At 40.6% G+C, this 14,307-nt stretch overlaps 1 protein-coding gene across 3 annotated transcripts; it reads left to right on the top strand.

Annotated features, from left to right (window-relative positions):
• Positions 1 to 754: 754 nt before the first annotated feature.
• Positions 755 to 13,288, top strand: Arrdc3 (arrestin domain containing 3). Of its 3 annotated transcripts, none has more exons than XR_004387417.1 (8): positions 755 to 1,306; positions 4,746 to 4,827; positions 6,341 to 6,488; positions 7,379 to 7,481; positions 7,813 to 8,069; positions 8,396 to 8,558; positions 8,789 to 8,981; positions 10,648 to 13,288. XR_004387417.1 is itself a non-coding variant. In XM_032899094.1 (8 exons), exons 1-8 carry the CDS (start codon positions 1,027 to 1,029, stop codon positions 10,702 to 10,704), a joined length of 1,245 nt encoding a protein of 414 aa, XP_032754985.1. In that variant the 5' UTR covers positions 757 to 1,026; the 3' UTR covers positions 10,705 to 13,288. The 3 variants fall into 3 exon arrangements, 2 of the variants coding, with proteins under 2 accessions (XP_032754985.1, XP_032754987.1); XM_032899094.1 differs by having other exon boundaries at positions 757 to 1,306; positions 8,827 to 8,981; XM_032899096.1 differs by lacking the exons at positions 755 to 1,306; positions 6,341 to 6,488 and having other exon boundaries at positions 4,744 to 4,827; positions 8,827 to 8,981.
• The last annotated feature ends 1,019 nt before the right edge of the window (positions 13,289 to 14,307 follow it).

The raw sequence follows: 14,307 nt of genomic DNA, 5'->3' as shown, positions 1-14,307 counted from the left end.
TTGTAAACAGTGTCAGCTAAATGACTATGTTCAAACTGTCTCTTATGAGGTGGTAATTAGGGGTGTGAGCTCTATTCTTATTCCTGAGGATACAGAAGTTGTAATCGCGTCATTCTCTGCAATGGAGCAGTAGGTGGTGTCTTGAAAAAGGACTTTTTCTCCCTTCGAGGAAGTGGTCGGGCCTACACACTACACAGACAACTTGGTCGAGTTTGAAGCTGTAGGAAGGCAGCTGAAGACAAGAGCTGCCTGGAGCATTGTTCTTTGGCTCCTAAGGCCTTGGCTTAGTCCATTGCCACCCTGTCTACAAAGTCCTGCTTGCTTTTGTTGTTTCTATCCAAGTCAACAATGCTTTCTATTATGAACAATATTTGTCTGCTTTTTATTACATTTTCTTTTGAAATTCATTAGCTTAGACTGGGGCCACCAGCGGCTTGCCCAACCGGTTTCTCCCCTTCCCCCACGGCTCGCACGTCCTGCGGGTCCGCGGTACGGGCGCACACCCTGGCCTGGCGCCGCCGGGCCCCTCTACCTAGCTCGCGGAGCGCGTGCGGGGCCGGCGCTGCAGCCGCGCGGAGTGCCCGCCGGCCAATCGCAGCGGCCCATGCACCGAAGTCAGAGACGCCGGCTCCACACCTACTGTACCGGGAGCGCGCGACGAGAGGGAGGCGCGCGCCTCGCGGGAGGGAACGCGCAGGGAGGCTGGCTGCAGTCGCGGCCTGCGCCTGCGCACTGGGGTTGTTTTTCACAAAGCTGCTCTTAAAGTGAGCTGGCAGCCTCCAGCCGCCCGTCTTTGTAAGGAGACCACTGAGACGAGCAGGAGCGTGGAGCAGCGGCTTCTCTGCTGCCCTGACTTTTTAAGAAATCTCAATGAACTATTTGTAGACAATCACTGATCCTGCCTGCAAGATTTTTTTTTTCTTTTGCACGGCAAAGACACCGATCAGTGTTAAGTGAAGATCACGTCTTATATGCGATCTTGACTTTTTTTGGTCTTATTATATTTTTATAGATTTTGTTATAATCATGGTGCTGGGAAAGGTAAAGAGTTTGACAATAAGCTTTGACTGTCTTAATGACAGTAATGTCCCCGTGTATTCTAGCGGGGACACTGTCTCAGGAAGGGTAAATTTAGAAGTTACTGGGGAAATCAGAGTAAAATCTCTTAAAATTCATGCAAGAGGACATGCGAAAGTACGCTGGACTGAATCAAGAAACGCCGGCTCCAATACTGCCTATACACAGAATTACACTGAAGAAGTAGAATATTTCAACCATAAAGACATCTTAATTGGGCACGAAAGAGGTAAGTTTTTATATTAGTCACTACATTCTACTTCTGTGCATGAGAACTTTAATCTCATTTAATGCAGTTCTAGTCGGCAGTTTGATGAAGGTTAGCAAACTTAGAAGATGTAGTTTCTCCTTGACGTCCAAGCGTGTTAAGCTGTAATCCATGCAGGCGTCTGCAAAGTGAGTGCAAACTGCACTTAACTTCATCTGTAACCGGCTTCATATCTGCCATACGCACCTTATAACGTGTTCAAATGTGACTCCGTCGTTTTACTGATATTTTCAAATTCATTTGCAAAGTCTGCAGTCCAATGTTGGATTTCTCCTTTTATTTTACAATCTTAGATACAGGAAGGAGCTCCAATAAAGAACTGTAGTGACATTTTAAGAAGGTTGCTAGATGTATCTGCTTTTGATATTAACGTGCAAACGACTTTAAAGACTTGATTATTGTTCTTTGATAAAGGGTTTCCCTGGCTTATTTTGACATATGGCATCAACACCCCCACGTGTTTTCCCATTTCTCCCAATTCCTTTTAAAATGTACATCAAGCACCATTTATTTTAAAGGATAATATCTATCATGATGCAAACTATTAAGTCAGTTTAGAAGCCATTCCGGGTCAGTACTTTTCTTCTCGGAGCATCATGTCTAACTTTGGAACGTGGATTCAATGAAACCCATGGCAGACAGATGGAATTGAAAAGTATATGGCACATCGGATTTGGTTTTTGGGTACAAGATGAAGATTAAGGCATTGTCAAAGGGACAAGAGGTCCTAAGATTTGGGATCTGTTGTTTAAGTGGCTACAATGTGGAAATATAGGCGACTCCAAGCTTGTTTTTCTAAGTTTCCACCCTTTGTTAGAAGCGGTTCAATCCTGTTTCGGACCAGTTCTGGGGGATGGTGAGGAGGGGCGCTTGTTCTGCTCTCAGCAGATTGGTTACACGCGTCAGGTGGTGGCGATGACTTAATTCCTAGTCCAAGAAGAATATAATGTTAAAACTGGTTATGTAATTTGTGTTTCTTCTTTCTAATGCAGTATTTTAGTGCAAATACTGGCGATTTTTCAGATAGAGGCATGCTTTTTTTTTTTAAGTATCTAAAATATACATCCTAGGGAGACGTTAATTGAACTTAACGCAAGTGAGAAATGGAGGATGCTTTAAGTTACACAGAATTAATGTACCGTCTTTTAAATATAAAGGTGAAGCCAAGTCTTGGGGTTTACGCAGCTACACCGAGGTGTTCTACATGCTGAAATGGTTCCCTAGTTCACCTTCCGCAGCGTCCACACGAATGGGCCATACAGTGCCTAATGACAGCGCTCGTATTTGTTTTTTAAAAAGGGCAGATCCATGAATTTGCGTTTGAACCTGCTTTGACGTCGCACCCTTTAAAAACATAAGAAGAGACAAAGGCTTTTTCCTCGAAGAGTTAAGACTTGTAGTAGGGGGGAAAGAACGAGTTCTGTGGACAAACACTTGATCCGTTGCACCACCATCTCACAGTTAAGATAACTACCTGCGCCCTGCGAGGTGCCCCGGCAAGCCTAGCTACGCGTGGACGGGCTCTTAAGGCTGGAATAGTTTCAATGACTTCAAACTGGCAGCTCGCTCAAACTAGCCTGGTAGCTGAGCGCCCGCCCCGGGCGCCCGGCGATAGGCGGAGCTGCGTTTGTTAGCCTGTTGCTAAGGCGATGCCAGGCGTTGATTGGACTGGGCACGGGGGGAGGGGAAGTCGAGCCGGCTCGCGCCGGCTGGGGCGAGGCTTGGAACCGGCGTGCGCCGGTAAAGGTCCCTCCCGGCCAGCCGCCTCCGCCCCTAGGCGCGCCCCTCTCCGGGTGTCCCAGGCCCCTCGCCCACTGCAGCCGCCGCAGGTTTCATTGCCCTGGGCTCAAGCTCGGTTAAAAATCCCACCAAAGGCTGATGGAGGTGCGGGCGCCAGGGTACCCCCGGGGCTGGTACCTGTGTGACCCGAGGGGACATGACACAGGACAGATAGGGGAGACATCACCGGCACCAACTGGGCCTCGCCCATTGTTCCCCGGGGCCTCCGCCTCCGCGCCGCCGCCCCAGTTCCCCCTCGCTGTAACAGCGAAGGTGTCAGGGTGGCCTGAGCCAGATTGAACCGGTCACCGGCTGGGGCGTGGAAAGCGGAAGCTCGGCTTGCCGTGGCTCCGCCTCCGGCCCAGCATTCTAGGCTGCGCGGGCGCGAGCGCCGCGCGACGTATGCCGTATGTATAGCGGGGCGCGCGGAGCGCGGCCGCGCGCGGGCGGGCCGGCTGGGATCTGCTCAGCGCCGGTTTAGGCCGGTCCTCTCCTGCTCTAGTCTAGTTCTTGATTGACAGCCAGGCACTTGTTTACCACGGCGCGGCGGCCGCAGCACTCCTCAATGAGACTGCTGAGCTGGCACAAAAGGGAGCCGGGAGGAAGAAAGGGAGAGAGGCGAAGTTTGGGCGCCTTGGAGGGAGCGAATTGACGGGCCATGGCTCCCCCGGCCGGTCCTCAGGGCTGACGCTGTAGAGGGGCTCCCCAGGAGGCTCTGGAAGCAATGCGCAGATATGGTCAGGTCACCATGATTTAGGGATGAAAGTCATATTTTTATGTATTTTCAGTACTTCGGCGAAGTGTAATGATACAGCGCCAGCCCCCACCCCATGCTAATTAAAAAGGATTGCACACCAAGTAAAGTCTTACTAGACTTCGGTATATTACCTAGACAGCCAAAAGGACCTTTTCCACATTTTTAATTTATTTTCACGACACACATACAAAAAATGATGCTGAGCAAAAGAAATGGGTTAAGTGAAAGCTTATTCACAACCCACCCCCCACCCAATTCCCAGCAAATGGATGTTGAACAAAATGTTTCTTTGTCACTAAACTTAAAAAAGCAGATTTTAGCTGCTGCATAAACCACTTGTGTGTTGAATATTGTCTACGTAAACAATTGTATTTAGCTTTGAAACAGTCCCTTGCCTTTCTCTTATTGACAGAGTCCCTTCTGAGAAGCCCTGAGTCCCAGGGGTCCTCGAAACTCTCTGCTTCTTGGGTACAACATGAATGGTCTTCTAGAAAGTAGTCACCAAAAATGGGCAATTTGAGAAATATTCTACAATTTTTATTTGATGCACACTTAATAAACAACTGGTGACCAAGATAACAGTGTGGTTGGGTACCTGAACCTGTTTTCGATACATTTTTTAACTCTTTTTTTTTTCCCCCACTGAAATAACACAGCCTATAAAGTGTAAATATTCATCTTCCTCATTTGAGGATTGAGGAAAATGAGGAGTAAGGAGTCTTATTTTTAGCCAGAGCAAATAATGAAGTTGGGATTAGAACTCTGATAGCTTAAGATGAAAGCTTGTGGTTTTGATCATGAAGAACATCCTTGAATGCCACCTGAGAATGACAAGGTTTTTGTTTTCTGCTTTTGTTTTTTCAGATGATGATAATTGTGAAGAAGGCTTCAGCACTATTCATTCAGGACGGCATGAATATGCATTTAGCTTTGAGCTTCCACAGACGTGAGTATTCTAAGTCATAGGCATTTTCTATTGATACTCTTAGTCAAGTACAGTCTTACAAGATTAGTTCATATTTAAATACAGAGTTTTTAATTTTTTAGTTAAAAAAAACCCTTTTCATTATAGAAACTTGATATTGACAGAGAAAAATACTGTATTAAACAGAAGGAGCTATTTTTAATCTAATGTGGCAAAATTACAGAAAGCGCACTTAGTCGTTAGAATTTACAGTAGTGTTTGAAGCTTACCAAACGTTAATATCCAATGTAGGACTGGTGAGTCACTAGGTCCTGGTCAAATAGTAAACCTTCAGTCAGCCGCTGAGTATGTCTTCATCAGAAGAGCGCTGAGGCTCACTGGATTAAAATTCACATTCTATCTTTTCTCCTATTGTGAATGATGAGCAATAAATTTAGAATATAAACGTAAGACTCCAGGATAGTCCTGTTTTTAGATACAGATTCAGTGTGTTTTTATTAAGAGCTGCTGTGGGCATTACGTAAGACATCATAACCCGGACTTAAGAGTGGAAAGCTTGAAATACAGTGCATTCTTAGCCTTTAACAGATGATTCTGAAACCTATGAACGGCACCCACATTGATCTATGGAATGAACTTAGCTCATGTAACAGTCTGTCATGCCTTGACTGTATCTAACTCCATGTCTATTCACTCAACATTAGAATTTTATGTAGAGTTCATAACCATTGTAAAACAGTGGCAGTTCTGCCAGAATATCTAGCCCCCTGCTTTCTAAATAACAACACTAGACAGTTCTTAATGGGACAGGCTGCTTCTTACACACCAAAACCTACAATCTGGCCAAGTTGAGAAACAGTTTTGACTCTTTTGACATAGACTTAATGGGAATATTTTTCTTTTCAAGCCTTAGAAAGTAAAGCTAGGAAATAGCCAGGGGGGAGTTAGAATTTGAATGAACAGGGGTGTAAAAAAAATTTACCATTTCTGTGACTTTATGAAAAAGGAAATTGTGAGAATATCCTAGACCTTTTTCATGCTATACTTAATTAGTTGCTATAAAAAGAGGTTCTAATTCCTAGCTAACAAAAGTGGAGCAGTATAGAGACTCTTTTCTCAATGTTTTATTAGGATCTAGGATTTTAAAGTAGAAATAGTGAGGTCAGGCTTTACTTTTGTGTTTAAACTTTTACCTTTCAAGAATAGTTTAACTTTCATAATTCTGCCACTAACATTAAAAGTAGACTCTTTTGTTTGAAGGTATTGTATTCTTCTGGCTATAAAAACAAATTTTTTGTTAAATTTACCTCTTATCATTATTTGAAAATAAAAGATCTTTCCCTAATGACTTATCCCTTTGGAAAGTTTTAAGAAATTATATATGTAGTGCCTCGTTGGTCCACAAACAGTACATGGTGACATCTTTCTATCTGTGGTACCTCTTAGACAGTTGTACATGCTAATGTATTTATTCCAATCTAATATTGAATTTTTAGACAGAAGATTAATACATCCATCTTTATATTTTACACAGACCACTTGCTACCTCATTTGAAGGCCGACATGGCAGTGTGCGCTATTGGGTGAAGGCCGAATTGCATAGGCCTTGGCTTCTACCAGTAAAATTAAAGAAGGAATTTACAGTCTTTGAGCACATAGATATCAACACTCCTTCATTACTGGTAAGCATTGACTGACTCCTGGATTGCTGTTTAACTTAAGAATCCATAAAGATTAGCTACTTAATCTGTGCAACTCCATGGCTCTGACAAAGCAATTTTATTAAATTTCATTTAAAATGCCTATTTTAAAATATAGTAGAAAAAATAGAGCACACAAGCAAATGATTTTTTTTTCATTTTTCCTATTTTTCATGCTGAGCTAAGTAAATTTAAAAAACTGATATGTGAAGTATCTTTTATGCAGAGCACAGCAGTAACAAGGCATGGTTCCTAAATGATTCAATGAACAATAGGAGAACATCTACTCCTATTTAAATGTCACAATCTAAACTTCGTACTATATTGCATTTTTCCAATTAGGGATAGGTGTCAAGTGATGGGGATTCATCATTTTCATGAAAACAAACAAACAAAAAACCCTTAATTTCTTTTTAATTGCATTTTACAAGACTAATTCAAATTTGGTTTAAACAAGTGATGACATTTTTAAAGAAATAAAAAAATCAACCTTTAAAATGGACAGTTTACTAATTTTTTTTTTTTTTTTTTTACATTTTCAAAGTAAGATGTTATACCATTTGGAATTGCAACCAAGTTTCAGACGGTTTATGCAGAATTTGGAAAGGGTTTTTTTGCTTTGTTTTGCTTATTTTGATTAGTTTATTTGTACATGATGGACTAAAGCTTTGCTTTAGGATAGGGAGTAAAGCCTTTAACCCTTTTTTTCCTTTATTGAATGGAAGTTTATATGAAAACAGAAGTCTGATGTTCCTTAAAGCTATTTGTTAGGAAGACAAAATTAATTCTCTTAGTTGATTTTTAAAATGTTCTGGCATTTTTATGAGTTTGTCCATTGATTTTTTTTTTTTTTCTCAATTTATTTTTTACAGTCACCCCAAGCAGGCACAAAAGAAAAGACACTCTGTTGCTGGTTCTGCACCTCAGGCCCAATATCCTTAAGTGCCAAAATTGAGAGGAAGGGCTACACCCCAGGTATGTATGAGGTTGAAGCCCACAAAAACGCGTTTGTGAATACACTTAGCTTGTGGGAAATACCTAATGTGAGCAGCCAGCCTTCCCTAGTACAGCTCTGTCCACTGTCCCTGTCCATTTTCCTTTTACAAACATGGGCTCCTTTCCTCCTGTCACCGTGAGTGAGCAAGTTGTGTTTTAACTGTAAGTCTCTTTGCTCACTTCCAGGATAGTGTGTTTCTCTGCCATAGCGTTAGCTGGGCTTCATAATTGGGCTTCAGAAGTCTACCCTTTATAGTGGGTGTTGGCTTATTTGTTTTCTAATAGTAAATTTAACGGCTTCCCTCTGCAGGTGAATCAATACAGATATTTGCTGAGATTGAGAACTGCTCTTCCCGAATGGTAGTGCCAAAGGCAGCCATTTACCAAACGCAGGCCTTCTACGCCAAAGGGAAAATGAAGGAAGTAAAACAGCTGGTGGCAAACTTACGTGGGGAGTCCTTATCATCTGGGAAGACGGAGACGTGGGACGGCAAGCTGCTCAAGATCCCACCGGTCTCACCCTCCATCCTCGACTGTAGTATAATCCGTGTGGAGTATTCGCTAATGGTAGGTGTTACTGTACATTTTATGACTTGCCTTAAAGCCTTGGGGTTGTAGTGTTGGCTTATCCAAGTATGGTTTCTATAGTCTGCAGTAGTGGAGTGTAAGAGTGTGTGTGTGTGTGTGTGTGTGTGTGTGTGTGTGTGTGTGTGTGTGTGTGTGTGTGTGTCTTTAAATTATGGTTGTTACTTCTACCTCACATAAGCCTAGAATATTGCACATGAAAGAGAACTTGTCTAGAAACTGAAAGAGGATCTCAGCTAATGTCAGAATGAGCTTGTGCTGTAAAGGAGGTTGTACTGGGATGCTGACGGCAGCCTTTGTCCCTGTAGGTATACGTGGATATTCCCGGGGCCATGGATTTGCTTCTCAGTTTGCCACTAGTCATTGGGACCATCCCTCTGCATCCATTTGGGAGCAGAACCTCAAGCGTGAGCAGTCAGTGTAGCATGAATATGAACTGGCTCGGTCTGTCCCTTCCTGAAAGACCTGAAGGTAATTAGATAATACATTTCTAAACATACTCGGTTATTATTAAGACTTTCTCTTTTGTTTTTGGTATATTACATCCCTAGTTAAATTGTACCTTTCCTGACATAGCACATATGACCTTAATGTTAAGTTTGGTTGTATGTCTTCCTTGTTTTAATCACCAAACAAATAATTATGCTTTCACATGACCTTTTTTTAATATCTACTATTCTGTGTATTTTGACATGCATAAGAACATGTTGTTCGAATTGCGTGTATCTTTCTCCCTCAGCACCACCCAGCTATGCAGAGGTTGTAACGGAGGAACAGAGACGGAATAATCTCGCACCAGTGAGTGCTTGTGATGATTTTGAGAGAGCTCTTCAAGGACCACTGTTCGCATATATCCAGGAGTTCCGGTTCCTGCCTCCACCTCTCTATTCAGAGGTAAGCGCCAAGACACGTGCGTGTGCTGAGTCTCCTAGAAATCCGCATGTAGGACTTAACAAGATACAGGCTGTAACAGGACAGGGGCTCCTCGGCTATCCTGGGAGAACAAAAATGTAGAACGACAGCTTAGAAGTTACAGTCAGAAGTCAAATTATCTAACTTCAACCCTAATGACTTGGTCCAAGAAATAGTAATGATGTTTGAAGTCTAGTTAATTCATTAGCATTTTTAAGGAATAACCTTATAATTTTGTAGACATTAATTAAATAGCTAGAATTTATATTATTCATTATCCAATCTATTTTTTGCATATTTTAGCATTCTTAGTCATAAGAAAAGATAGCATATTTCTAAAAGTAGCATATTTCTTTAAAAAAAAAAACCTGCTAAATTATTTATGCTCTTCATGTTGGTGACATTGGGCACATGAGCTCACAAATTGGTGAATAAAGAAATAAGATTCAGAGGGAAATACTGTTTTAACAGTGTTAGGAAACACCACCAGGTAATGAGCACTTTATTGGAGCTTAGTTAGGAATAGAGTGGCTTTTCTGAAATGGCGATTAAGATGACTTAAAATATGAATAGCCCTCCCAAGGTGTGGCAGTCCAGGGAGGAAGGGCAGGCGGCTGAAGGACTGAAAGGGCTGGGTTCAACAGTTTCAGGACTTTCCCACACGACTGGAGCCAACAGGACACATTTTTATAGGACCCTTCAAATCAGCCTTGATAGCCAAAATAATTACAAATCAAGACAATCATTCTCGAGTCATATAATTTATTCCACTATTTTATAGTAGGACTCTTAGTGTTTTATACTCATTAGACACAAAGGGTCTTGTTTTTACTTTGAAACCAATTGCTATGACCCCATAACTGAAGACATGGCTCCCTAAAATCATCTTAATTGACTATAGGGTACTCAGAATCTGTTCATGCACATTTTTGATTAGAAGTATGTTAGATTCTGAAAATGTTCTACCATTTCTCACAAATTCTATTACTGTGTTTTTATTTTTACATTTCTTATTTTGCTTCTGGCTTTGAGTATTCATAGCTTTCATGGGGAGAATGTTTTAGTTAATATATAAATAGAATTAATTTAATCTAATTTTTCATAAATTCCGCCCATTTCAAGATGAGTATAAGTTAATGTAAGACTTGTTCAACCCTAAAATAGCTCTGGGATGTGGTTTAACTACAAGACGACACTACTCTCTTCAAAAATGTGTATTTGACATAAAACTTGTGGATCAATCTTGTCCAGAAGACCTTTGTGTGCCCCTCACAGGAACCACAGAGCCTCAGGAAAAGGTGCACTGGCATTTAGGATGAGATTAAAAGACACTTTACAAAGGAGATGAGCAGTTTGATGTTATACTCCCGGGTATGACCCGAGTTTCTGCACCACTAATGTTGAGTGAAGAGACCTGCCAGGAACTTGTGTGAATTGAAGTGTTCATGCAGGTCTATACTTAATACTAGGAACCCAGCACCCTTTCCTTCCCATGTGGTCCTTCAAGGGAGAGAACCCAGGGTATAATTAGTTAACAGGTTATGTGAGTCCTCTGTATTGGTGACATTTGCTGACTGGTACTAAAAGTGTCACATTCTTCCTTTACCTTACCAAGTTAACTTTGTAAATTTTATCTTATTCCTACTAGATTGATCCAAATCCTGATCAGTCATCCGAGGACAGACCATCATGCCCCTCTCGCTGAAGGAACACTTGACTGAATCAAGTTGATGTGGGTTCCGAACTGTATCTCTTCCGGCTGAGGACAGAGAAGTATCTTGGAGACACGTTTTCAGAGGAAGTGGAATTGCTTTTGCCCAGACAAATGGCAAACACGTGAAACAACCAGTGATCATGCTTTAGAATCCTACAGCATCATTCTGGGCTGCTCCAACATGCTTGAAGATCTGAGCTTTCCTTAAAACCAAGGGCAGTCTTCTTAGCCTGTGATCATGTGTCAAGACACCGTTGCAAAGAAGGATGTTGTCCTTCCTATTTGAAAATTTGCACATGCTCAATGCTTACATTGTGCAGTTCAATGTCACTACAGCTTTTTTCCATTTATGCCAGACTCTTGATACTCTTAAAAACTATGTGGTCAGCACAACATGGAACAAAAGAAAGCTTTGAAAAACTTTGACATTAAAAAACAAAAACGCACTGACAGGTTTGTTTTTTGTTTTTGTTTTTGTTTTTTTAAGTTAATGTAGCCTGGACTCTACCTGCATATGCACATGCTCAGAATTGTCCTACTAGGCTGACCATGTATCACCTCTTCAGCTTGGATCCTATTGTGGATTTATTTACAAACATCAAATGCCTTCAAGCCAATCCTTTTGCTGTATGTTTTGCAGCCTACTGTAGTAGATAAGCAACAGATACAAGGAGAAAAGAGACGGGAGGAGGAGGCCGCCGAGAGACTTTGTAGGGCTGTTGTGTGGGTTCTGTGAGAGTGTTGCCTTTCTATTGACAGCAGAGCAGCATTGTGTTACTGACTGCCTACCATCACTCAATCTCAGGTGAATGCATCACTTGCCAAACTGTCGGAATGCCGTCTGTTTCGTTGCACTGTTACGTTCTTGTTCTTGTTCTTGTCGTTCTTGTTATTTGGTTGGCTTTTTGGAGAGGGAACTTCGGAAATGGGACATACACAAAACTGATAACCCACCCACATTCCCCTTTTTATTATTAAATATAAGAAGAAACAAAGCTCAGAGTGGAGAAAGACAGTAGGGCAAGCACCAGCGGAGAGTCAAGGGCTGTTGCTCTGAGGAAGTATTTTTATTATTTTAAGAATGAGTGGGAACTGTCCAGTCACTAGGGAAGGGAGGGGAAAGTGCATTTATTTTTATACAGAGTTACTTAATTACCTCCAAAACACATATGTTGGAAATCATTTTTGCTGATGCAAAGTACTTCAATAAGCCAGAATATGTACATCAAGGTCATGATGGGAGACGCTTCATTTTTACATTGCTCACGTTTGAGAGAACGAAATCCCAAATTTGTTTCCACAGTGAACACACTCTATAAGTAGAAATACCAGAATGTTTTCTGGGATAAACAGTTTTAGTTTGTACATGTGTAGAATATTGTTTTTCAACAATTTTTTTCTATCATCTAAAAGAGGAATTGATAGGTCTCTAGCTTTGAGTATATGTAGATCAACACATCAATAAAATATTTTTAAAGATAATTTATGGTTATATCGTAACCATATACTAACATTCATGAAACAACTAAAACCCCATCTTCTCAAAGTACAAAGTAGCGTGATTTTTTTTTTTTTTTTTAAGAGTTCACTTGTGTTTCTAGCGGCACCAGCATCTCTGATGTTGCAACGTATGTGTGAGATGGGTGTTACATCTGTCCACCTTGCCATCTGACCCACAGCTCGAGTGACTGAGAATTATACTAACTCCGGCCTGGTGCTTGACCTGGTTAAATACTGTCTTAAAGCTTCATACAAAATAGGCTTTTCCATAAGTGGCCTTTAAGAAAACATGGAAGATAATTCATGTTTGAAATAATGCTGACAGGGTGAAGAAAGCCCATTGTAAAAATGGATCACGTTTTAAGTGATTCAGTTAAAGGGTTACGTGCTCCCATAGCAAACTAATACTAGATAATAAGGAATTGGGGGTGAATTATTTTTTTAATTGTTAAATCATTTTGTGAATGTCCCCCCTCAGAAGAAGCTGATGGGATATTTGGCATAAAGGGCATTTGGTGGATTTGTTTTTGTTGGGAGGGATTGTGTAAAAACACCTGACTCTGTGTTATGTCTGACTAGGGAACAATTGTTGGTGTGCATGGCCTCGGGGCGCTCACTACCATGTTCTACAAAATACTTTATTAAGCAAGAATGACCAATATTCTGATAATTGGCATTGGTGACAAAATTATTTTAAGAGTTGGTGAAGTAAAGTTTTATTTTTCCCATTAAGTATTTCTTTACTCTTTTGAGGCATTACACTATTCTAAATATTGGTCAATTCCTGACATAACATCTGAGGGTCACAGTTGCGCTCTAGTATTCAAGCTATCTTGAATTCCTAATTTTTCATTTAGGAAAAGTAAAATCCAAAATGTTCGCGAAACAAAGTGCAATATTAAATGTTTGCTTTATAGATTATATTCTATGGCTGTTGTAATCTTTTATTTGGTGCTGAATATGTCCTTGTAGGCTCTGTTTTAAGAAAACCATGTGGGAAATGATTTGACTTTTCCTATTGCTCTTCCTTGTGGAAAATAAAAGTGTTTGTTTTTTTTTTCTTTTTTTTGTAAAATTGTTTGGCGGTTTATTTGAAGTTTGGTCACATTAGTGGTGCACTACATTCAAATATTATTGACCTTACAGGTAAACTCTTAGATCCTTCTGAATACTTCATTTCTAAATTTGTACTAATGAAAAATACTAAGGATTTAAAAGATGTGAATTTAAATCTTAAATAATGAACCAAATGTAATCAGGTAATTTCACATTTAGATGTCATTCCCCCACACATACACATACACACTCCTCTGATGTATCCTGTCTTAACATTACAGGAGGACCTACATTGTAAGTTAGGTTGAAAACCACGGAACTTTTTTTCCAAATTTTAAAACCAGCAGTAAATATTTTTAAAAATAGATCTATTAGAGTGATTGGCAACTTTCAAAATCCTTTTGGAATCAAATTTAATTTTTCTTGTTCATTGTTTACACACACATATAAGATTATGCGCTTTAGAAAGGAACCCCCATGTTACAAAGAGACATTTATACACTTTGAATGCAATTATAATGTGTTACATAAATAGCTGAACTAAGTTTGTCATACAGGCCAGTGGAAGACACACGTCTTTCAGTAGTTAGATTAACAAATGAAAGAGGTCTGAGGAGGGAATGAGCTCAGATCAGAGAGTGAACCAGGCATTGAACAAAAGGCTCAAACTGATTTCTTCTTCTGGAAAGAAGAAAGGGTACATGTGATGCTCACTCTTGAAGGTGTGAATTTGTCTTTTAAGGAAGTAAAAACATTATGCCCTCTACCACCTATGACTGCCAGTCCTGGGCACTCCTGTAAAACTGGCATTAGAGTACATTGAGACTAAACTACGCATCTTCTAGGTTAAACAGCATTGAGTCCTCTTAACTGAAGCTGCTCCATGAATTTATGGATTGGCTGACCTTGCTATATTTAGTCAGAACTTTTGATTCTCCAGAAAAGAAACTCAGACTAGTTTCAGTGAAACAATATATTGACTAATAATTCCAGGAATGATCTATATTAAACACATCTGGATTTAGGAATGCCCTGGGG

The sequence above is a fragment of the Rattus rattus genome, chromosome 3, assembly GCF_011064425.1.
Source record: "Rattus rattus isolate New Zealand chromosome 3, Rrattus_CSIRO_v1, whole genome shotgun sequence".
Lineage (NCBI taxonomy): Eukaryota > Metazoa > Chordata > Mammalia > Rodentia > Muridae > Rattus > Rattus rattus.
This window is presented reverse-complemented; position numbering and strand designations above follow the sequence as displayed.

Coding starts and splice junctions, on each gene's coding strand:
- Arrdc3 (XM_032899094.1), top strand. CDS start 1,027: ATGGTGCTGGGAAAGGTAAAGAGTTTGACAATAAGCTTTGACTGTCTT. Junction 1,307..4,745: donor CTTAATTGGGCACGAAAGAG/GTAAGTTTTTAT, acceptor TTGTTTTTTCAG/ATGATGATAATTGTGAAGAA. Junction 8,559..8,826: donor CCTTCCTGAAAGACCTGAAG/GTAATTAGATAA, acceptor TTTCTCCCTCAG/CACCACCCAGCTATGCAGAG.